Source organism: Haliotis asinina, chromosome 2 (assembly GCF_037392515.1).
Source record: "Haliotis asinina isolate JCU_RB_2024 chromosome 2, JCU_Hal_asi_v2, whole genome shotgun sequence".
Taxonomy (NCBI): Eukaryota; Metazoa; Mollusca; class Gastropoda; order Lepetellida; family Haliotidae; genus Haliotis; species Haliotis asinina.
Window position 1 is genome coordinate 41055898 of NC_090281.1, and position 26294 is coordinate 41082191.

General features: G+C 43.7%; 1 protein-coding gene across 1 annotated transcript in view; it reads left to right on the plus strand.

The window, feature by feature from the left end:
- Positions 1 to 21603: 21603 nt before the first annotated feature.
- The window catches only part of LOC137273713 (FYVE, RhoGEF and PH domain-containing protein 1-like), a 31867-nt gene continuing 27176 nt past the window's right edge, over positions 21604 to 26294 (plus strand). The window contains exons 1-5 of the mRNA XM_067806516.1: positions 21604 to 21822; positions 23274 to 23344; positions 24277 to 24411; positions 25099 to 25251; positions 25401 to 25534. Of these exons, the coding sequence (XP_067662617.1) occupies positions 23318 to 23344; positions 24277 to 24411; positions 25099 to 25251; positions 25401 to 25534 (449 nt within the window). The 5' untranslated portion in view covers positions 21604 to 21822; positions 23274 to 23317. The remainder of the gene's footprint in view (positions 21823 to 23273; positions 23345 to 24276; positions 24412 to 25098; positions 25252 to 25400; positions 25535 to 26294) is intronic.

The following is a 26294-nucleotide window of genomic DNA, read 5'->3' on the forward strand; positions in this document are numbered from 1 at the left end:
ATAGCTTATCTACTGCGCTAGCTCCTTTCCAATATCCACGCGGGCTGTAATAAATAACCTCAAATTTTTTCATGTCCATACGCGTATGTGTTTATACCATCAATAGCTATCCAACGTTTCGTGTCCATAGGCGATAGGGACGTCTTGTTTATAGTCAGTCCGTATATCTTATGTCCATCACTTCTAAGCGTGTTCATCTTATGCCTAAAGGTACGGGTCTTGAACAGAGCCTCCTTGAATCTGGCGTGTTTGATGTGTTGTTTCACCACATACTTCTTAACCCCCTTAGCCTTCCGGATCTCACTATTGTCGGCTTTCAATATGGAGTACATCTTAGGTCTCAAACCTATATACTCGGCTATTGGCGTGCCAGCACACTCGTCCTTCATCTTACCTAGGACCTTTTTATTTACCGTGCTGTGCATGGTATGGGTCTTAGGATAGTCGCTGGTGTCGTATAAATCGATGTGTTTTTTCATGTCCTCGTACACGTCCTCGGTTCGAATCTCCATCAGCAGGGAATCCGTGTCAGTGTACAGCACTTCACACCTGTCGCCGTACTGTTTCTTGAGCTCGTTGTAGTAAAAGTCGTACATCAGGTGTTTGGATAAATCGAGGATACTCATCCCAACGTAAACAGGTCGGTTGAATTTTATGTGGCTTTTCTTCATGTGTATGGCAACTAGGTCGTCTGTGAATATTTTATTACGGTTGAATGCCGGACTGGCTATCAATTTCCTGAGCTTGTCTTCCTCATTAGATCTAACCAGTTTCACGGTTACGCGTTTCCTCAGGTTTTCCATAGTCTTACCAAACACCGAGTTGTTCATGAGCTTGTAGAGATTTTTCTCAAAATCACTGGTGGCTTTTTTTCGTAGGTCTGTGTTCATTCTGATGTAGGGCTCCATCCATGGGCTCTGGTCGAACATGAGCACCCTGTGTATTTTGGTCAGCCTCATACCCAATGACAGGTACAGCTGTAGGTTGCGATAGTGAACTATGTACTTGGTCTTATTCATTAAGTTAGGCACGAGTTTCTCAACGTCCGCCACACGACCACCTGACAAGTTATGTTGGTACTCAGACATCCAGTCTGTGTTAACCTTCATACGTTCGGGTGCAAGGGGATAGCTGTTGTGCGATGTGTGTAATGCCTTGGGATACTCTAAGTCGACTTCGAGGATATACCCTTTGTTCGAATCTGGTGCAATGCTCATAATATCAATGTTTGGTACCCATTCGAATCCTCCTGTAGGTAGATACTGGCTCATGGCCCAGCCGTACAGGTTGTTTGCGTCGAGGTAGAGAATGTGATTGGTTGGTTTGTTAGGATCGTAACCTTTCACGTATTGATTATTTGCTTTAGCGTATCGTTTGGATGCCATGGAAATCCCACCTCGCAAGCCTTTCTCAATGAATAGGTGCATGTCGTAATCTGTGAGCAATTCTAAATTAACTCCGGTCTTTCTAAGCAAGGCGTCCCACGACAGACCTGGGCTGGTGTAATACCATGCGGGGTCGAGTTTATACTGCTTTAAACATGTTTGCCGAAACGTCTCGAACACGTCGGCTAACAGCAGTACATCTGTCCTCAAGTACAGATCGTGATAATCGCCCAGGTTCTTACAACCCAGTTTATTCCATACGTTAATCGCGTGCGAGTAATCGTCTCGTGAGATGGACGCCTCATTCAGCTTGCTATAAAAGCAGTCGATAGGAGGTAGTCTGGTCTCGGTGAACTTAGCCCAACTATCCATGTACTCATATGGGTATACGCCCTTCCTCATGAGCAGGTGTCTAGTCTCGGCGTCTGTGTATCGATCTGTGATAGGGAAGGTATTGTTGGCCTTGACCAGACTGTCGAGTGACGACAGGAGGAATTGAAACGAGTCAATGAACCTAAGTCCGTTTAAGCTGAAGGAGATGTATCTCTCCATGTTGTTTGGGATGCACGATATATTACCATCGATTTTCGCGATGGCCTGCATGATCAAGTGAGAGTCGTATCCTCTCAAGTTGTGAAAGACAACGGGGATGTTTATTGTCTTAGGGTTGATTTTAAGCTTGAGGTTGCACGCGTTGTGAGCGGCGCCTCTATACTTACCAGTTATGTGGCAGTGATCTCTCACCGAATCACCGTTAAGTGGTGAGTCGCACACGTGACAGTTAGTGCTACTGGCGTGAGCTAGCATGTCGGCTCTGGTCATACGCATTGGAGCGATTTTATACAATGCATTCCTAATAATTTTTTCTTCCTCCTGCAAGCACTTTAGAAACCTTTCAGCCGCGTCAGGACCCCTATACACTACCGGAGCTTTCGTTTCCCCGTCACAACGGACGACAATGTATCCAAACGAACAGGCTTTATGCTCTTGTGTTTTGTGTGTGAAACTCCCACTAGTGGATGATTCCCCTACAATTAAGGCTTCGAAGTCGGCGTATATTATATAAGGCACAGACATTTGGTTCTTGTGATTGCCGAATTTTAGGATATTTTCACCTTCCTTAGGCATTTCAACTCGTATGGCCGTCTGCCCAACACCTTGGCAATCCTCCAGGTGGGATTCTAATAAATCAGCCCGACTGAAACAGTGTAGGCATCGTACACAAAAGTGTTTTTCCCCAACGTGTTTCGACTGGTCGTGCAACAACCGGCTGAGATGTTTTATCCACGTGTAGTGATACGTTTCACCTTTTTGAATCATGAATAAATTAATAACTTGACAATCCTTCACCAGGCTGACCCTGTGTATTATTGTTGTATTACCTTCGTGTCCAAAGACATTTATAGCCAGATTATTCTGTTTTTCTACTTTAATGATCTGGGATATTGGGGTGGGTTCATCTATACCATCCCAGTTGAGCCCATCGTCCTGTGGATAATTAGAAGGCCTGTTCGGATTAGTGGCAGCTGGAAATAAGGCTGACCTGATAGATAACCTCAAGCAATCGTTTCCTCTATTCTTAACGTTTACTATAGCTTGTTTGTTCTTATAGTAGGGAGGCAAGGCTAGGTATGACCCGCCTCTGAACGGCACGTATTTAGCTATATCTAGATAGACATTATCGATTTTATCTACAGCCCACCCGGACCCCATGTGTGTGTAGCGTTCTAGGTATTCTCGTATCTGCTGAAAACTATTATCGATTGATGTGTCAATGGTCTCTGCATGTGTGACGACCTCTTGTTTACCTCGGAAGTAAGGTTGAACATACTCAGTGGTACTCCCAACCTGCTTATCGAGTGACATTTTCACTGTGATCTGAAACTTGATACTTCCTAGATTATTTAGTTCCTGGTTGACCTTATCAGCTATCAGAGGCTTAATATCTGTAATGTCTATGTTTCTATCAATGTGCATGCGCCAACCTCTCAAATAATTGCCTACGGCGTGCTCAGTGCGCACAAACTGTAGGTCAATAGCTCTATTCTGTCGTAATAATTCTACAAGCTGTGGTTTTCTCATACGAGAATACCCGCCTAAACCCAAATCGTGTGCCTCGGCTTTCAGTTGTTTTACAGTTGGACGTGCTACGGGGGTATGTGATAACAATGCAGTTAACCCGGCTTTCCCCAATTTTGAATAACCCGTGTATCCAAGCTGTTTCGCTTGAGCTTTTAACTGTTTTACCGTAGGAGGGACTTCTAAACCTAGTAATCTCAACAATGCTGGCTTCCGCATTCTAGAATACCCGATAACACCTCTCTGTTTTGCGACCCTCTTGAGCTCGCGCACAGTAGTCATTGTGTTTACACCTAAGAGAACTAATGTCTAATTGGTTCACAGTAAGGGGAGGTAACTCCTCCACTCTTGATAAAAAATATTTTATTTCTTGTAATCACTTATTAACCAAACTCGGTTTGTTGGCCACAATTCTCGTAAGTCTTCCAACAGCTTGTGTGAATCTATGTAGGCATCGATCAGTGTTTGGTTATCTAATAACAATTCGATTAACCCGGCTCTCCCCAGGTTTGAATAACGCCGGCATCCAAGCTGTTTTGCTATAGCTTTTAATTGTTTTACCGTAAGATAGGCTTCCATATTCAAGAATGTACAGTAGACATGTTTACACCTAAGAGAACCAATCTCTAATTGGAGTCTATCTTGAGCAGTCGCCTACGTTCTTTTATGTAGCCTTTTTTATTCTCGTATATGAGTTGATGTCTGACTACGTTCGCTCCGTGAGCTTTACATAGACAGTAGTGTCCTTTAACCCCGATACCACACACAGAACACGTGTAGTTAGGACTTCCCATATGGAAACAACAGAACCCCTGATTCCTGCATTTCCTACCACAAGCCTCGGTCTTCCCCATAAGTATATATTCGCATCGGTATGGAGCGGGTCTCATGTTTACTTATATAGGTATTTTAGTTTAATTGCTTAGCAACCAACGCAGTAGCTGCTATACCAAACACTATGAAGCCCAGTTCACGATTCATTTGTCCCTTGGATGGTGTGTAGTACTGAGCGAGTGTGGGTTTATTGAGCGCTTCCAATCGTTTACCAGTTAGTAGGTAGTATTCTTTCATTCCTTCATCGACATCGTAGAATGTTTTAATGGCATGGTTTTCACGCTTGAGTTGTTCGTTAATAAAATCGATCCTCTGGAGGCGTTTTTTAACGTACTCGGCCTGTGCTCTTTGTAATTTCTCAGTAGCGAGATCGTGTCGCTTCCTTTCTTCCTGTATTTCAGCCGCGTGATCATCTCGTAGTTTCGAGAAGAGGAAATTACTCCCGGAAAATGCCAGGGCATTCACTAACGCCCCACCGACCATCATAGCTATCGTGGCCATCCCTATATTTATTTCATTATATTATCAGGTATGATCCCTTGTTTTACTAGGATGTCTTTTGTGGCCATCGCCATACCAAGGTTCATTATGAGCATACCCATATCCTGCAGGTTGAAATCTAGCTTGATAGTTGGTTGTTTAAGCACCATTTTAGTCAACCGAGCGTACCCTACTGCTAGACTGGCTACCACTGTGGCGTGGTATGCGTCGTTGACGAACGTTTTCCCCTCAGACATTATGTATATGATATAAAATATTTTAAATTATAACATGATATGCGGGTCAATAGTGGGGGTATCCCCCACACCCCCACTGTTGGGGGTGGGTGGTGGCTCACTGTGGGAGGGTACCCCCACGTATAACCACGAGATAGCCAAGGCAGCAGTTACACCTACAGCCAACAACAGTCGGGTTGGGTTGGTCACTTTATGTTGGTTACACCACCGTTTTTTACCGGCAGCTACTCTCTTAGGATTCTTCTGTCTGGTTACTGTTGGAGGTACCACCACTGGGGTCTCCTCCACTGGGGTCTCCACCGTCACTGGTTCCGTCACCTCGGACATCTATACTATTATTATTATTCTTTCTCTCAAATTGACAATGTTTTACCGTGATAATCGCCGCCGTCACTGGAGCCAACAACATACCATATTTGTGGTACAGCCCGCAGCTGATAGAGCTCACGGCGTGTTCGATAAAAGGGTCTTTATCTAGGTCCTCCCACAGGTAAAGTCGGCGCTCTGGTGGAATGGGAAGGAAATGTGACACAATACCGGTGTATATCTGGGTCATAGCCGATCCTATTGTCTTTGTCATTTCTGCTCCGAGCCGGGACTCGTATCTAGCGTACAGCTTATCGATTTCTTCGGCTGACATTTTGTTAATTTTATCTGGAGTGTAGTCTCCAAAGTAATGTTTGGCTTTGCCGCCAACAGCCAACGCCACCAGTTTCTCTCGCTTGGGGGAATCCCCAGTTGGGGAACCCTCCACAGACAATTGTTCGAGCAATTCCTCACACTCCATCTTATAATATAACAAGTAAGATTTAGTTTTAACTATATAATACCCGATACAAACAAAACACAGAGAAATGAAAGTTAAGTTGCACACGACAAATACTTCAAATATCATAGCTATGCTTAGCATTTGCTTAGCTTTGCTTAGCTTTTGCTTAGTTTTGCTTAGCAAACTATATATGCTACTGGTTGGTCGGTCTTTAGAACGAGCTTAGCGTGTTTAGTTTCAGCGAGCTGTTTCTTCACCCGTTCCCGTTCTAATTTACTCATCACATCGTTCTCTCTCAAACATTCCTCAAACGAATCCCTGTCCTTGCAGTGAAATAAGGCCACCCATCGCGTCTGCTCCCTGAGGTCTTTCAACACCGAGTTGAACTTCTGCGTTAGCACCCAGACGCTGTGATTTGCATGCCGGCCGGAGAAGGCCAGGTACGATAGCATGTCTCTCTTTTTTGTTATCTCACGATTAGCGCTGCAGTCGTCCAGTATAAACAGCGTCGGTTCCCCTTTAAATTTCTCGTGAAGAGCTTTCAACCAGTCCTGCAGGCGTGTTCCAGGGTCGATTTTGTGTACGTCCGGGTCCGTCATCACCCAAGGTCGCGCGTACGTTTTATTCATACTCAGAGTAGGGCACATGATAACGATGTTATCGAACACATCCTTGTAGTAACCCTCCAACATATCCAACACGAAAACGGTCTTCCCACAGCCAGTCTGCCCGCATATGATAGCGCAGTGTGGGTCAGTGGGGAGGGGGAGACCCCCACTAGTAGATGGCTTGCACGAATCTCCCATTGTCTATATTAAGTTGCGCGTCCATAATTACGTACAGATATAATTTCAACTTACCAGCGGTTTGGGCCTTCTTATTAATCTGGATGGTTATCCCTTCGCTACCGTTATCTATACGACGCCCGCTACCGTGCAGTTTATCATCATCCGTGGATCGCATGTCCAACCATAGGGCGTACTTGGTGGTCAGGTATTCACCGATCTGCACGGAGCCGAGGTCCAGGTCCTTTGTTATGTAATCCCCCACTGGTAGCTTTTTTATCTCATCCCACTGCTGGTGTGGTCTCATACCATGACTGAACAGCTGGTTTGGCACGCCCTCGATGGTAACTTCCACCTTTTCAATCTCGGGGTTGAAAAACTTCTCGCTGTCCCTCCGGAATGGATCATAATCCTCCACGGGGACGACCAAGATACCTTTCATCGATCTCGCCGGCACGTTCAGGTTGATATTCCACACAGTGTCGCTCTTATCTCGCACGACTGATCTATGCCTCAGTACGCGATCGTACAGGATAGCCATCTTCCCAGAGTACTGGCTTCGAACCTGCCTGGCCAGCTCCGGGCTAGTGACCATGTCGAACTCCAGAGAGATGTTGTCTATGGCATAACTGGCCTCATCACCGTTCGGCGTACGCACTACTTTGCTATAGTCGTTAAACGTGAGCTCGTATTCTAGCCTATCACCCAGCGCGGCCTGGTAAAACGGCGCGTGTCCCGTGAGTAACTCGAAGTCGAGCGGCACGCAGAATCGATTCCCGTATGCTAGAGCGATGGCCTTTTCACCGTCCGATAGCTTGTCTTGTTGGTCTGTCGTGAAGACGTATCCTATACGCGCCCGGGTTGATTTGCTGATACCCTGGTACACATCATTGACTCGTTCTCTCTCGCTTTTCCAGAGATCCTTGTAGCAGTGAAACACGTCGCTGTCGTCGATGCTCAGTACCTCGTTACCACTGATCTTGACGGTCGTTTTCTTGATGATAGCTCGACCCACGTTCCGCACTAGCTCGCGTTTGTCGTTGTCGGAGGTCAACGTGATATTGAACGCCAGTCGAACAGTGCCTGGTACGATGAGGTCATTCTCACCAAGGTTTGGAAATCTAACCAGCAGAGTTTGGTTCTGGTCTATCTTGCTGGGATTGTTGGTGATGGTCACCGACTGTCGCACGGCTCTGGCACCTAATGGCTCTCTCAATTTTCTGAAAGGATCTAATTTTCTACCGTACATTGTTATATATAAATAAAATATATTTAAATACTAATGGATGAAGACATACCTATGGATGATATGCGGGGCGCTAGTGCCCAGGTATACGATGATGAGCAGGAGACCTCATTTACTAGTTCACCATTGAGCCAAGAACTCTTGGAAACAACGGTAAATGATTATTACGAAAGTTTAAAAAGCGATAAAAACTACGTTGAACCCCAGGGTATATACCATAAGAATTTTTTTGTTGATACAAAGGGTGTTCTACGTCTTAAGTCTGCCCCAGGGGTTGACCTCTTTAACAAGATCACTAAAAAACCACTGGCCTTGTCAACTCTAGCCAGCCGCAATGGTGGTGCTGAATTTATCCGTGAACATCTAAACATGCGTGATTACGGTGGTGCAATACCTAAGACCGTTAAAGAAGATCTGCAAGCTACCAGATCCCACCTCACCACTATAGATGAAATGACGCCAGAGCGTGCTACAGAAGCCTCGGACAGCATAGAAAAACTGTTGAGCACCTACTGGGACAAACCGTTACCGGGGTTTGACTTTCCGGTAAGGGAACTGCGTGGCTTAGACGAAGCCGTGAAACGCGTGCGTGGAGAACTCGTGAACAACATGGGGAAACTGAACGAAATCGACGAGCACATCGCTAGGGAAAAAACCAAACTCACCGAAACTGACGACGATGATATGAAGAATCGTATCAATGAACGACTACGCGATTTAGAAGACGAGAGACGTACACGATTGGAAGCCGCTTCCTCGAATCGTGAACATCTTCGATCCCAGATCAGTCGCATTCGGGAAACAATCGATAGAATACTGAACGAAGATACAACTTTAGCCAACAGGATTCGGATATTGTTCCGGGAGCAAGGGATCACCATCGCCAGCATTCTGACTGCATTGGGTTTCATCATATCAACCTTGGTGGTGTCACTGGTGGGGGGTGCCCCCACACCCCCAAGTGCCGGCGGTGGAACTCCCAGCGATGGTGGTGGTGTTAAAGACTGGATTAAAAAACTCGGGGAAGGCCTAGCTAAACTGGCTGGTAAAGCCGCCGAAGCCCTTCCCGGCATCCTGGGTAGCATCGTCTCGTGGTTGTTGAGCGCTCTGTCTAAAACTGCCATGTGGCTCAGTCAAAACCTGTGGGCAGCCATCGTCGCTGTGGTGGGTCTGGTGTACGTAGCGGCTAAGAAATCTTTAACCAAATAAGTCCCAAAGTTACCCCACCAACCACTAAGGCTGTTTTATTATCAATATGCTGTTGATAGGTGGCCTGAATATGAGGGGCCACCTCCTGTGGTGTTGGTTGAACTTTAGGCTCCGGAGGTGGCTCCACTATACCCGTTTCACGTGGTGGGATGTGTGGGATATAGGGGGTGTTAATATCGGGGTTGATACCCAACTTTTGGTCCGCCGTGGCTATGACTATTTTGTTGTTATAACCCACCACTTTTTTTACTCTCAGTTGCATATCACTCGGAGACATATACAGCCCCACACCGAACACGTAGTTAACTTTCGATCTGGCGTATTCTAACACGTTTTGGTAGCGTTCGATGGCCCGCGGGAGATCAACTGGAGAATTAATAGCATCCTCAACGTTGGCAACGAACTGTTTCTGAGCGTCGTAAGCAGTTCCCTTACCGATGATGTTGGAACGCGTTTGCGACTGCGCACCCAACAGCGACCACACATACGTTCGAATCGAGTCGTTCAACCTGACTACCCCTGCACGAGTGAATCCTTTCGATGTGTCCAGCATGAACATTTTCCACCCGTCTGCGGTTGACTGCTCCACTTTCTGGACTGTGAAAGCAACACCACCTTTAAAGTTCATACGATCATCCCTCCATTCATTACTCGACAAAGCAAAGTCCGGGCGTAGTTTACCTTGTTTCAGTACAAGATCACTGAGTTCTTTCACTGATCGCACGCCATCAGAAGGAATACCCAACCCGTGGTTCGGCCCCGGCAAACGCCAATCCGTCTTCGGGTTTATTTCGAATTCATTACAAATACGTTCGTAGGCCCGTCTATTGTATGGGTTGTTTGTTGCGTCCCACGCTTTGTCCTGTGGGAGGGGGGCACTGATCTCTTTAAGGATACGTCTGACCTGGTAGTACACGTGGAATTTGAACACAGACTGGCCCAGCGGTCCACGCTGAGAGTCGGCCAATGCCACACCACACCCCGTTGTAGCGCACCACACAGCAAAGTTGAATTGATTCTGCCAGAACTGCATAGGGTTGTTGAACCACGCGTGGACTGCCTCAATATTAGTCACCATAAGCTTATACTTATCGAACACATCTAAAAGCTGGGCATTGAAATACAACTCAGGAGCAACCACGATCTTCATGGGGGAGAAATCTACATCCAGTTTAGGGTAAAACACACCAGGGGAATACATTTTAAAACTATTATATAAATAAATATATATGTAATATGTACATAACACTTCCAGGAATAACGAGCGGTGAGGCCGTTCAGCTGACGCACGCGATCGATAACACGTCAGGTCAACTCGAAGTCGCACTCTGCGATATCACCTACCTACCGCAATGGACTAACATTAATATCAGCAACAATAAGCTGTTCGTCAGTGGAACTCGCAGCCAGATAACTGACGGCTACTACAGCGTGTGCTCTCTAAACGACGAGGTCTTCAAACCCCTGGGAGCCGAACTCAAGATGAACGACTCAAACGGTACAGTGGTGTTAATCAACAACGGAAGAACCTCATTGAGGCTCGGCCGACCATTAGCTAGGATACTCGGTATGTCTCCTGACGAGATAAAACCAACAACAACCGTCACAGGCACGAAGGTACCCGATCTAGTACCGTACCGAGAGCTGTACATTCATCTCGATCAGGTGAGCACAACGTACAACATTCAAGGAGGTCACCCTTCCACTATACTGAGAGCAGTGCCGGTGAAAACTGAGAAATTCAACGACGGTAGAACCGAGTCATTTTCACCACGGCAGTATAAGAGATTAACCCAGGGTAACATACCTGAGCTGACAATATCGGTGTTAGATATAAATCATAATCCTGTAAATATAGGATACCTCAGCTTAACGCTTCACGTAACATGACCAGCGCACAAGGGCCCGGAGTGAAAAAATGTGTCAATATCGGGATCTCCGACCTCGGAGACACACGCGGTTTCGACGCTCCCGGAGTAGATGGTAAATCATACGCCTTGCAACTAAAAAACAACATTTACAAACGCGTTGAAATCCCCTCCGGTGGAGCCCTAAGTGATATGATAGATACCACAGGGGCAACAGCCAACACTAAGTACGCCCTCGTCAACACCGGTGATGACAACTGGAGAATATACCCATCATTCGGAGGTAAACTGTTCGACTTAGACGATGTTGAGAGCACTACCGTCGTCAAAAACAAACCATATATGCTCGTCTTCACCGAAGATGACAAGTGGGTGTTGTTACCCGATAACAAATGGTTTCTCAATATTAGACTCGTCTCCCCTTACGTGTTCACGGATAACAAAGACAACCACCTAAACAAAGTCGTGAACAATGGAACCCTGCTCGTGGCTTACATCCCAACTCAGAGACGTAGCATAGTCGTCAGCCCAGTCAACACTATAGCAGCCCACATGCTATCAAGTAAACCGGCCATGCAAAACGTGAAATTGCAGTTGGTGTCTGAATTCGAAGGCGTGGTTAAGATACTAGAGAGTCTACCGGCAAACTCAACACTGTTCATCAAAGTCTACCTAGGGGAACCATCGGGGAATGATGTTGAGATCGTGAAGGGGATCAAACTCGGGTGGGTGAAACGACACCAGTTTCAAGTTTGCAACGTTTACGTGCGGGTGGGTGTCGACTCCAAGACCAGTCTGCAGGGGGTCAACGTGATCGTGGAAAACAAGATATCACTAATCAATATATTCCTACCTGACAACATACACTTCATGGGTATAAAGTTAACCCCTGAATTATTATCAGAAAACCAGTTGGAAATTATATCATAATAGTATAATAATGACTAATCATCATCCCAACACTACACTTAACGACCTGGGAGATACAGAGGGATTCGATCATCCTGGTGAGGAAGATGAATTCTACATCCTACACTTCAAAGACAACATGTACAGACCGGTGCCGTTACCAGATTTTAAAAAACCTAAATGGCTGATCAACTTAACACCCACCTCACCTTATATCACAATAGACGAAAATAATTGGGTCACTAAGATTAGGAACAACGGTATCTGGGCCGGGGATTTCATTCCGGAGAGGGGATTATCACACAGACAATCTTATAGTCACGACAAAAAAGGGTTATCAACTTACTACGAAAATGAATTAACATTTAGTAATCCTGAAATAATAACCCCCCCTTTCACACTCATCATAGAAGTCTTCCTTAAGTATTCATTCGATAGAGACCCCCTAATAGCACACCAAATTTTACCCGGGGTGTCAATACGCTGGGATTACACAACCGATTATTGTCGTATTATTATACAACAGGATACCACGGGTCCTATAAACCACTTAATAAACCCCAGTGAGGTTTTTATTAGTATAGGATATTTTATTAGCCTCTCACCTATTGCCCTGAATACTAGTATAGAACTTATAGGCTTCAAATACATTGATAGATTTTTAACTGAACCCCAATTAAAATATCTTTCAAAATATATATTATAGGATGGGTCTGTACCCAGTCGTAGAGGAAGTAGCTAAGACGTTAGAAACCGTAGATGGGTTCCGCTTGAGGCAGTTATGTGATGTAAAACGTCAACTAGAACAAGACCGTGACACGCGGAAAGCACTATGTAAAAAATATAATAGAGCTTTCAATATCGTGGATGGGGCTGACACTACCCTTATGGCAACCAGCATGGGACTAGGGGCGGCAGGCGTTGGGTTGTTAACCACCATCGTGGCTGCACCTATAGTGCTAGGTATTGAAATAACGGCTGGGGTGGCAGGGTTGGTAGGGTTGGCGCTTAAGTTAGTATCACGCAGACTTAATCGTAAGGCATTGAAACACGACGAGATCAGGGTTCTGGCCGAAGCAAAGCTGAACACAGTGAGTGAGCGAATTTCCACGGCACTCTCTGACAGTAAGATCTCAGAAGAGGAGTTTAGTTCAATCCTCTCTGAACTCAAAAAATATAACGAAATGAAACAAGATATTCGATCCAAGTCTCGTAAGTCTGCTATCAGCGAGGACGAGAAAAAAAAGTACATAGAACAGGGAATACAAAAAGCCCAGCAAGCCTTTATTATGAACACCAAAGAGATCGTAGGCGGTTCACGTTAAACTGTTTCATCGATATAAACATAACATAGCCGTAAGCGAGCCACCGATCCTATATGGTCAGTCAAAACTTACAACATAGATAAAGTGGATATGAAAGCCGACGAACCTAACTTGTACTATTTGAGGGATGGGCCGGGTAGGGGATTTGTAAGAGAAGAATTATTGATCGTACCGTACGGCACAGTGTTACCGCCTGCCAAGTCACGGTAAACGTGATGGCGTGGCTTTGTAGTAGGGGCAATAATAGCAAGAGCTAATAGTCCCACCAAAGCCTCATTTAGTAAATGAGGCTTTTTAGAGGGGTTTTTGAAAAGTGTTTTCGGACTATCATTCCCTATACTACTGCTTTTCTAAAAATGTTAGATTAAATTGCCCAAATATTGTTGTGCATTTGTACATCAAGAAACCTATTCGATAGAATTTTTAAGAACTAGTTTTTGCATTGCATAGATCTTCTTCCCTCCTGTTACCAGAACAAACACTATGCAATAACTCCTCCCCTATTCCAGCATGTGAAACACCTTTTACCCACAATTCTATTTCCATTTTGATTGAAATCAAAGGCCATGTGCTTTTTGTTTTAAGGGAGTATTCATTATCTTGAAGACCAATAAAAAGTCGAATTCCTCCCTCAGAATAGTAACAGGAGGTATTATATTTGGTAACTGTAGAGAAAATTGTGCATTAATAATATATTTATTTCAGAAAGTAATGTGTAAATGGGCCAAATTTAAGGTATAAACGAAATTACCAGAGAGTATTGCTGAAGGAATATGTCAGTGTGATTTCACACAATGAATATCTGTTAAAACACAGGACTTTTTGTAATGTAACAGGAGGTATTGCATTTGGTAACAGTAGGGAAATACTACGTGAAAAAATGTTTTATTCAGTAAGTAATAAGTAAATGAGCTGAATGTAAGATACAAATGAAATCATCAGAGAGTATTGCTGAAGACATGTATATGTATGTAAGTTTGATTTCACGAAATGAATATATGTCGCAATGCAACAGGAGGGGTTGCGTTTGGTAACAGTAGGGAAATTGTGCATAAAGTAAACATTGATTTCATTAATGTCTAAATGCGCCTGAGGAAGGGAACAAGCAAAATCAGAAGGAACATTTTGTAAACATAGTGTGGTTTCAGACTATGGGTTTATTCGATGAGCAGACACAGAAGGATGATACAGACAGAGATGGATGATACAGACAGAGATGGATGATACAGACAGAGATGGATGGCACAGTGGTAAGAAGAAAAACGATGAACAGAGATTGATGACACAGGCAGCGGTCACAAAAGACAAGATGGAAAGAGAGAGATGAACAAGGAGACAACATACAGTGATCAGAAGCAAAATATGTGGACAAAATAAAAGAAATTGACCGATGTGATGGAAATTTTGGAACATAGGAGACAATTCTTAAAGGGGAACGGGATAATCCTGAGTCAAAAAAAAGACTACTTCAATAGGTTTGTTATAGTCTTATATGACGACATACCACATCAAGGGTTTGCTGAAAATGTGGATAACAGTGACTTATACATTGAATGCATGCATCGAGTCGGCAAAAGGAACTGCTTCTTTTGGCCAAAAGCACTTAACTGACAACTGTATTCTGGTGTCTAAGAGACACTGGTGGTTGTGGTGCTGGCTCCTGATGTGGCTTTGCTTGTGCTCTGACTGTCCGGTAGGGGCACTCTCTGACCAAGTGCGTGAACTCCTCACAGTGGTGACATGGACTCTGTCGGTAAACTTTGACATGAAAGGGCTGTCCGACTGGAACACTGTGCACAGGATTATGCACAGGTAGAGCGTATTGTGCGTGCGTCGTAGCACACGATCTACGGGTAGAAGCTCGAGCTCCATACGGTGACCTCCGATTTCGTTTAGATTTAAGTTTCATCGTCACTATCATCAGCGAACTCGTTAGAAACATAGTTTTCCACTATCTCCCAGTCCCCTTCCGAAGAATCCGCAATTTTAATCAATTTAGTCCTCTTCTCTAGTGTAGGTACTACCGCTTCAGTATACTCAGAATCAGCATCACCATTCACACCATATTTGGGTTGCTTTGCTTTGAATAAGTCCTCCAAAATTTAAGAGTTCACATTAAACTGAATTCTCTTCCCTTCTCCAGACCAGGAATATTCTGTATCTGTCTTCAGCTTGTTCATCCCTTTAGCCTGCTCGATGAATTCTTCTCTCAAATGCCATAGCTTTTCGTCAAAAACAGCTTCATAATCTCGTTGATTGTCAAGCCTTTTCAAAATGGGGTCAAAGTTTGCCACGGTTGAATCTTCAGACATGATTGAAACATACAGCTTTATGGATTACAACTTCTTGTTTATTACGTTGAGCGAATTTTCGAAGTAGATTTTTACATCGTTTTCAAGCTAAATGTTTGCTTGAAAATGTAATAAACAAGAAGTTAAACAAATCAGACATGCTTGCTGGGCAATAATATTAACACTGCCGTGGTGATTAGCGAGAGAGTGTGTGACCTACTGTCACACACTCCTATATGTACCCCTAATTCACCCGGAGTAACTACCTCACTTTACCATTGCATGCCTCTAGGAAGATCAAATAACCGAGAGAAACATCATTTCATTACCGAAACGTCGACCTTCTACAGCGTGTCAAAACAAATTGGCAAGGGAGGTGCCGACAGCCTCCACACATCACTGACTGGTTACAGTGGGATCACATTGTTATTACAGTTATACAGGATACAGAAACGACAAAGAAGCGGATTCAATAACTGTGCACACAAAAATTTAAAAATCTAAATTTATCAAACCTGTGTAGACACATAAGGATTTAAATTCGGAGATTAGTGACGTGTATCCATCATGTATGTACGTGCCGCGTTTGGTGACGGCAGTGGTTTTCTTCCTTGAGACGTACAATACGTTGGTACATGTGCATTCCGGGAAAGAGAAACAGAGCAAATGAATGCCACAAAATACTGTCACTTTAGAAAGCTCAACCCCTGTCCTTGCCATCATTCAAAAAAATTAAACGGCTATTGAAACGCATAGCATGCCAAGGCTAACGTCTGCACAACGTCATGGGGCCATTGCGATGAACCGTGGGGGAATGTCTCAACGACAAGTGGCTGCACATTTCCACTGCCACCGGAACACCATATCTGCACTGGAGAGACGCAAATGACACCATCGATCGGTCACGCTCTGGACGTCCACGTGTAACAAGGCCAAGACAGGACAGATAGATAAGGGTGACTCATCTTCGCCAAAGGTTTCAGACTGCAGTCCTGACTGCCCGGATCATCCAAGGACTTAGCCGTATTTATCCCAACACAGTTCGACAACGTTTACGTCATCACGGGATCAGACCACGACGTCCCGCCATACGACCTATCCTGACACAACGTTATCGACTAGCTCGACGAATGTGGTGTCGAAATCATGTCCGCGGACACTTGTTTTGGCTGAGAAATGTTCCCTTTTTACAGCTGAGTCCAGGTTTAATATTTCCCGTAGCGATGGACGTCAACGTGCCTATAGATACGTGGGAGATCGTTATGCACAGGCCTGTGTCTTGGAGAGGAATCGTGGTGATGATGATTCCGTGATGATTTGGGATGGAATAACAGCACGCCAAAGAACTCCTTTGGTGATTGTTCAGGGCAACTTAACTGGTGTGGGCTACAGGGATCAGGTTCTTCGGCCTGTGGCAATTCCTTTTCTACAACGTCATGGCCCAGGATTAACATTCCAACAGGACAATGCCCGCCCTCAAACGGCAATGGTAGTTATGGATTTCTTGCAACACCACAACGTTGACGTCCCTGGCCTGCAAATTCACCGGATCTCTCCCCGATAGAGGGACGAGATGGATCGACGTCTTCCTCATCCGCCAGATAACGTTCTTGACCTTGCAACAGAACTTGAGAGAATCTGGCGTGACACTCCACAAGCCTTCCTTGCACGTTTGATAGGCTCTATGCGTCGTCGATGAACTGCTGTTCTCAATGTCAGTGGTGGACATACCTGTTATATTGACATTGTGACATGGTCGTTTGACCCCTGTCCCCTTTTAGGACTCGTGACATCATTGTGGTTGACTTTTCAATTGAAATTCTCCCTTCTTGTTGTAGTCACATGATCCCTCCATTAAAGTCTATATGTACTTTTGACATTGTTATGGTAGTTATCAACTGGGATAATATTTTGACAATGCATCGTTTCTTTATGTGGCTAGTATATACAGTCATATCAACAGTAACACAGTAAATGGCATTAAAACATTTAAACAGTATCAATAAACTTCCTGTACACATTTTAGCGAAATTATTATTATCATTTGTCATTTATGAACAGTAAATCACTAAATTGTATATGGAATCATAATGTTTTAACTCTAATATTAAGATAAGATAACAAATAATACTGGATCTGCACAAGGACCATCGTGGACTCTTTATTTATGTGATGCCGCATCAGTAAATTGCATGAGAGGAGGTCACCAGTAGCCAGATGGTGCTTCAGCTGCTGGAGATGAGACTCAATGTTGCCGTACCTGGCCTGTTTGGGATGGAACTTCTGACCCGCCTTGTACTGCAGCATCCGTATTTCGTTCAGTTTCTGCTCTTCAAGAAGAAACTTTGCCGCCATTAAGAAAATGTAGAAAGTGATTAAGCTGTGTATTTGCCATAATGGAAATGCTGCTATACGAGATAATGCTGAGATATACGTCATAATATTCCAATAATATTCCAGTAGGTAAACAGATCGATACTGAAATTGGTCATCACCTTTCGCATCCGAATTCAACTTTGGGTGACTCGCAGACTATGATCCTTGAAACAACAACGCTAAAACAACATATCACATCAAAGGATTTTCAGACCCATGTTTTCGCTGTGGAACAAACCTCGCAATCTACCTTTAGATAGTTTGATATCAACGAAAGGCAACGAACCGCAACAAGCCAGTGATTACAGGTAACCTCGGTTTTGACCCTGACAAAACTGAGCATACAAGAACAAGTGATCATCTACAGGTCACTAGAGAGATACTGTATGACAACATGAATCCTAATTCGTTTCCCAAGCGAATCCCAACATAATTCAGAATCAGGAAATTTATGACCCGGTGTAGTTTCCGGTTATCACGCAACGTCGACCCAGGTCAACTCAATGCTTTCATGTCGAGAATGGGGTGAGTATCAATGCTCAGTAACAAATCAAAAGCTGGGGCGGCTTGATCATATGGATCAGAAATATCGCATATGGAATCAATCATTATGATGCTAAACTTTGATAACTGAGTGCTTTGATAAATGATAATCACCAGTCTACATTGGACCAATTACAGGTGCTTCAAGAGAATGTTGTACCTTTAATATGGGACTGGCAGCAGACAAGATATGCCGCCTTGAAGAGGAAGTACCAAAACACCAAGGGGCGATTCTAGAATTACAGTCTAGGTCAATGCGAGACAACTTACTATGTTCGGGTATAGATCAAATGAAAAGGAAGGACTGCCAGGAAGAAGTCCTGGTAGAGACGTCATCAAACAGAGTGTGTCTCGAATATGAAATTTGGTGAGCATCGAATAGGAAGGTATGGAAGCCGTAAGCTACACAGAACTACCATAGTGAATTTCAAGGCCCACAGAGATAAGGATGTTATTACGATAAATGCTGCTATGTTGAAGGGGTCTAACATATATATTAAGGATTACTATCAAAAACTCATAAATGATCAGAGAAAGGAAATTTTTGCTGTTATGAAAAATGCAAAGTCAGAGGGTAAGCGTTGCGACTGGTGTACAATAACTTCACATTAACGGCCAATTCTATGCCACCCAGATCTAGGGGCACGAGAGGGTTGGACGTAAACTGTTAATGTTGAACTCTAATGGTCTTACGGAGTTTGAACGGTCTTCCCAGGAATTCTCTTATATTCTTGATGACATTGTGGCCCTAATCGAAATATGGACAGTCGAAAAGAGTCAGATTGACTTGAGTAACTATAAGCACTTTGCTCATCATCGTGGCTATGTGACCCACGAAGGTCCGGGGTAGAATGGGCATTCATCAACCCATGCTTGTCACAAAAGGCGGCTATAGGAGAGGCGACTAAATAGAGGTGGTGGTCGGGCTCGCTGACTTGGTTGACACATGTCATCGGTTCCCAATTGCGCAGATCGATGTCCATGCTGTTGAGCACTGGATTGGCTGGTCGAGCCCCAGTATTTACAGACCGCAGGAATATTGCTGAATGCGGCGTTAAACTAAACTCACTCACTCACTTACTCACTCACTCGTGGCTATGTACATAGACGCGCTAAGTTTGTAGGTTAGAGAACCATTGGCAGAGGGTATATGCATTTCACTTCTAAATGCCCTTCAAAGACTTGGTATATCTGTTGTCAGGAATGACTTAAATACTCTTTTATGGTTAAAACGTGATAGGCAGTCCTTTAATATAGAAAATGATGTGTTTGTACGTATTGTATATATCTCGCCTGAAAATTCAGGAATGTACACCTTACACGATGATAACCTGTTTGATCTAATTGAGGATGACTATAGTCTTTTTAGAGAAAAGGGGGATGCAATAATTTCTGGCGAGTTCAATGCGCGTATAGCATTATGTTCTGTTTTTACTTTAATAGTGAGGAAATGGATGATATTAATTATACATGTAATGTTGATAATGCAATGCGCAGGAATACGCTGGATGCGTCAACTAACTTTGGCTCGTGCTTAGGTGATCTGTGTCTCACAATGGCAAATGTGCGTATTGGCAGCAATGCAGACAATTTCATATTCCATAACTCAAACAGTATGTCAGTTATTGACTTTTTGTTGAGCAAAATTATTCGTGAACACCCATTTCTACTTTCGAAGTTATGAATTTGAACACCTTACGCCCCTATCAATGCGCATACGCTCCATTACCACCAAGAGAAAAACCGTACAAGTACAGTGCTCGAGAACTGAACATGTGACCATGGATGGAATGAAAAGCATGTCGAGAGTTTAAGAGCGGACATATTAAATGTGCTACCTGAAATTAGGTGGTAAATTGTGGTGACGACAAAAACGTCAGTAGTGTTGTTGACAGTCTCACGACATTGCCATATAATGTGTCGAGGCCATATGCCGAGAAAAGGTACTCTATGGTTAAAGTTGGTACTAGTTTTTCTGCTACGGCTAATGGTACGGCTCCTTGGATCGATACAGAATGTGAAGAGTTGTTGTTGTGTATCTCTAGATGTTCAACAAGAATATGCATGACAGAAATAGGACGATTTTGAATAGGAACAAACTGATGTATAAACGTTTGATTAGAAAAAAAGTTGTACTTGAGGCATAAGCAGCCAAAAGCGTTCTGGAAATATTTTAGGCGCCAAAAATCAATTTTGAAAAAAACAATATGCCCAGTTCCCATCACTCTACAGTTGATGCATTGTTTATACCTAGTACTCTCATCTCAGAGAAGAAAAGACTTCATTGTTCTTTTGTTGACCTTTCGAAGGTTTTTGACGGTGTATATCCTTGTAGAAATGGAATGTTATGTAAGCTATTTCAAAAAGGCGTGAAAGGTAAATGTGGTTAATTATCAAACTTATGTATTCAGAGATTAAGTCGTGTGTCAAAGCAAACTCTGTACTATCTGGACGAGGCAGCAAACAAGGCGAGGTAATGTCACCTGTTTTGTTTTCTTTCTTCTTTAAGATCTTGAGGATAAACTAAATTCAAATTCTGAGAGTGGTATAACTGTTGGCTTTCTAAATATGTTTCTTATTTCGTTTGCTGAAGATATGGGTGTTGTCTCTGAAACTCCCGAAGGATTACAGTGTCGTATGAACAGCTTACAGGAGTAGGTCTGCAGAATGGGGTGTGCATGTCAATGTAAGTACGATTAAGGTTGCGGAATTTTGCGCAAGGGGTAAAATGAGAGAAAATAAGTTTTTGGACGATTAAAGGTCAGGCCTTGGAAATTGTGGATCATTTCAACTATCTCGTTTCTCACATGTCCCACTCTGGATCTCTTACATTTGTTCAGGGAACCCTTGCAGGAAAGGGTCTGGAATCTATGAATGTTTTGAGTTCACACTTGAGGCGTGGATTTTTCTCTACCAAAACATGTTGTCAACTCTTTGATTCCTTTAGCAACGAGTACTCTACGCAATAGAGTATCCATTCCAACACAGCCAGCGCCTCGGGCTGAAGTTGCTTTGTAACATTTTGATGAAATCGGTGAAAAATGAACATTTTCAGGGTCTAGCCAGTGTTCTTGCAGAGCTATGATATCTATACCACGTCTGATCAGTGTGCAAACCAAGCTGGAATGGCCATCAACATGACACGGGGCATTTAGTTATCTGCAAAATAGCAGCTTGTGAGCCGTACGCCAAACGGAAACGGCATTGTACAACAAAACCATAACCAGGATGTTCATAAGAGCGACACGACACTATCATATTATGACACCAGCTTACTCCATTACAAGTAATATCTACAGCTTCATGAATACAATACTGTGTGCAGCATTCATTTGCCTGGATATACCAGCCGAGACGGTCGCTGGGCGGACACACCTCGTGGTCCCACATATTGTAACACTGGTTATATAAGATCTATACATTTCGCACAAGAAAACCTGATCGGGTAGTCGGAGGAGTTCTACAGGTAGGTGCTGTTGTGTGTTTTTCATAACCGTCAAATGTAGATTGATCAGTGTTTATAACTGAAATTGTATCTGTATAGTACCGTGAATGCATATAGTATCGTGTCCACCCCGGACCCGTTAATTATACAACCAAGTCCGGAGCATTTATATAGTAGCCCACCAAGTACGGAACATGTAGGTAGAAGCCCACCAAGTCCGGAGTGTGTATGTAGTAGCCCACCAAGTACGGAGCATGTAGGTAGAAGCCCACCAAGTACGGAGCATGTATGTAGTAGCCCACCAAGTACGGAGCATGTAGGTAGTAGCCCACCAAATACAGAACATGTAGGTAGTAGCCCACCAAGCCCGGAGCATGTATGAAGTAGTCTGCCTTGCATTAATTTTCACAGTGTTCAATACTTTCAAAGGAGCAATGCAATATGAGTCCAGCAATGTTTGACAATGTACCGTGTTATTCTGTTGAGGTGTATTTTATTCATGTTCTATGGTGTCTTGTATTGTAAGAGACATGTATTCATGCATGACGTCGGCTGTGACTGTATTTGAAATACAATGCATGCCACGGAGGCCTTCACAGACTTCATGACGATATGAATGTAACATTCATAACATTTCCCAATTCCGTGCCGAGATTCGGAACACGGACTTTCTGATCCTTGGTCAGACGCGTGGTCCACATAACCAAAGAAGTAAACTTCCTCAGTAATATGTGGAAAACTCTATGTTCTGCTACATGGATCATTGTAAACATTCAGTAATATGTGGGCAGTTTAACGAACTGGATCATAGACTCTGATTTCTTCCCTGTATTTGTGTTCGGTCGTCAAGGATAGGTTTTGGGTGTTAGTCGGTGCTGAGTCCGTCAGTTGCTTCACGCACAGAAATGTATGTTGATATTACACAACAAGTCAACAGTAAGTGACTATGTGACTATGTGATCTGTATGCATGGCGGGTGTGTCTTGACATGTAATCTCACCGGAAGGCTTTCAACCGTCTCTCGTGTGTTGTTCCGCCTTGTAGTGGGTCAGATTCACAAGTATCACTACAGTGCCAGTCGCCCTACTTATATCCCATGGCCATTGTACTATATCATTAAAGGCAGATTGGTGACAGCTTATTTCCGGTATGCCCATATTATTGCTGGCATGTTGCGGTATAAAATCACACGAAGTCATTAACTCCACCAGGAAAATGAAACTCCGTAATTACATAATCACACTTTTGGATATGTCGTTCACATTGACGGATACATTTCTTTCACCAACAAAAATAAACAAAATGGCTTGAAACAGGTGACCAGTCCTGGTCCTTTATTTCGAGGGTCGTTGTCAATGGAAACTGCCCTGCCCTGCCCTGCCCTGCCCTGCCCTGCCCTGCCCTGCCCTGAATATGGTTTGACCATTGTTTTGACGATCTTACCTTCTTTATAATTTATCCATCTTTTCCAGTTTAGATCCTTGCGGTATTTAACAAGAACAAAACCCATGTCACCATGTCTGACGTCATTCCAGCTTACGAGGTAATGGTGTTCTTATGCTGCTGAGATCAAGGCTAAATGCATAGCGTGTGCCGTCTTTTTGGTGGAAATGCGTTAAGGGATCAAAATACTATACAGGACCAAACAGAACATGCGAATTATATCGCTGAAGGTTATCCCTTAGTAATGTCGTCATGGTTCAATGTGTTTCTTGAATCTGCATGAGGGTTGAAAGTTTGAAAGTAATTTTCTTGTTGTGCAAATGCAAGGACACTTTGACAAACCTTAAATATTTACTGCACGAGTTTCCGTGAAATCACATAATTATGATGATATTATCACCGCTAGTCACACTGAAGACCCAGGTCTATTCCTTACTTGGGTCAATGTGTCAAGCCCATTTATCGTGTCCTCCGCCGTGATATGGCTGGAATATTGTTATGGGAAAATTTAGGGCCCACATCAAAATATGATCGGGTTCAAATCTGGGATGTATTCCGACCCATTGTAAATGCTGTGAATGATAAAATAGCACAATGATATGTCCTGCGTACTTCCGTCTACCCTTTGACAATATGTCCACTCTTGGTAGAGATTGCAGAAATGATGTTGCTCGATGTGTATGTCGTCTCTATGTGGCGTCACACGCAGTGCCCTAGGCCCTGGGCGATATACAATGGCGGTCGTCTCACAGGACACAGGCCCTCAGATGGCGACTACAGCCCTATTGCTGTGTTTCACTCCTTATGGGGAAATACAACACATGAGTCGCCACGACCACGCACATACGCCGTGTCGTGTACATGGCCAACTTAATATTGGTAAATATGGTAAATATTTACCCCCTCGCTACTATTACACATAATGTGGGTGTGAGTTCGTGTGTGTGTGTGCGTGTGTCGTAACTATATTTTCACCAATATCAAAGTTATTGTTGATTGTGGATAAAGAGGTTTCTACTGTGTATATTACAGGTCAATGAGGGTTATATTGAGGCTGATGAACTGATGTCTCTGAAGCCGGGGGACACATTTCAAGTGAGACGGGGCAGTAAAGACGATGTCATCAGCGTAGACAAGGCATGCAGCAGCAGTGACCCAACACATAAGGTAGGTGATATTCTCGTCTGCTCCTCCTTGACAAGGGGTGAGCAGCATCCCATGTGGAGCTGTGTGAAATGATGTCAGGCTGATTGAATGACTGCATTTGTGTACAATACGAATAGATTCTAGCTTCTACGATTGGCTGATGATGTGAGAATGTGATTCTATGATCGACGGTGACTCGGCATACAGCCCGCTGGTGGAAAATCCTATGCAGGCCACCTATCAGATGAAGTTAAAAAACGACGGGCGCGGAGAGTCCTTGAATGAGTGGCAGCTTGACTACCGAGAGTTTCTAGGACTTCAGTCCTGCCCCATAACGAAGTACATGTGATACACTTGGTGTCACAAGTACGTTGTTCAAGATTGTCTCTGTTCCCCCAGCGGAAAAAGGGTACCCGATGGAATAAAGTATAACCTGCTAGTGCCTAATGTCTTAGCTTTGAGCATGCACAGATGTGTGGAAACGGGCGCTTCATGAATGACCGTTATCATGTTATTATATGTATTATTTCTCACCAATAGAATGAATAGACGGACAACAGTACGTGGAGTGTCCGTAACATGCAATGCAGTAAGATCGTGTCTGATTGGGGTGTCTGATGTTGGATTATAGACATCACACACAGACACACACACACACACACACACACATTCTTCCTGAGAATAGAGCTTATCTGGTGTCTATTCAAGGAGGTCACCGAAATACGGATAAAGAGACAGCAAGTCATCAAAAGGCGAAAATCCTCACAGGCGACTCTCCAAGACGATATGGCTTACCTGGCAGTTAGAGAAATTATCGCCACAGAGAGAGCCTATGTCACCAGATTAGATATTCTTAATCAGGTAGAGTAGCCGATTCAATGGTAGAGTAAACTTATTGACTATTACATATCGACAATTCATAACCTCCTATATCCATCTTACGACGTGTAATAACACAGTAAACTGTAATAAACTGCAGCAAAATGTGATAAGACAGGGTATCTTTACAGGTGATTACAAGAAACAAAAGTGTTAAAGCTCTCAGTGATGATGTCATGAATAAAATCTTCCCAAGTTTGCCTTCAATTTTGGAGTTTCATAAGGATTACTTACTACCCAAACTGGAAGAAAGACTCTCGGAGTGGTAAGTTACTTGTGTTTACCCAATATCGTTTTTATTATTTTACTAGGCAACATGAGAATATGATGACATGGAAATTCTGTATTAGTAACCTTGTGAACAAATTTTTACATTTGCTCTAGAAATGTAGTGGGATAAATGGTCGGATAAACGCAACCAGCCAAGTGTTTGCAAGAAGCATGGCATACTCCACAAACGTGACCAGCAATATTAACTCTAAAAGGTCAGACAACCATTCATTTCCACTCAGTACAGTCTTACCAAGTGTCGAAATCAGAGTACCTTTACTGATAGTTCCATCCGGAACAAACTCCACATGTCTTGCCTCGGACAGAGCTACTTGCCTGTTTCATCCTGGTACCCCACAGCACTTCTGTTTCTTATCGTACCTGTACTGACCTCCAAAAAGTTACTACTCCACAAGACCGATGGATTCTAATTACTCACCTCCAACACTGGGTCCAGTCGACAATCCTTACAGCCCGCTATACCTTGCAGTGGAGCTGTATCTGCAGGAGCAGTTCGACCTCTACCTTTGCAAGACGCCCAGTCCCACCGTCAGTTCTGTCGCAGTGAAGCCACTTCAAAGGACATGAGTGGAGATAAGCTCTCGTCACGTAGGATCCATGTTTCGTTGCTTCGGACCATGTGTTCAGAACGGGGATTGTTTGTGGTGGAGGAAAAATGCTGGGTGTGTTGGGAGGACTTATTCTAACTTTTGGCTTAAGAAGAGAGAACGGAACATGTCGATGCTGAGCAAAGT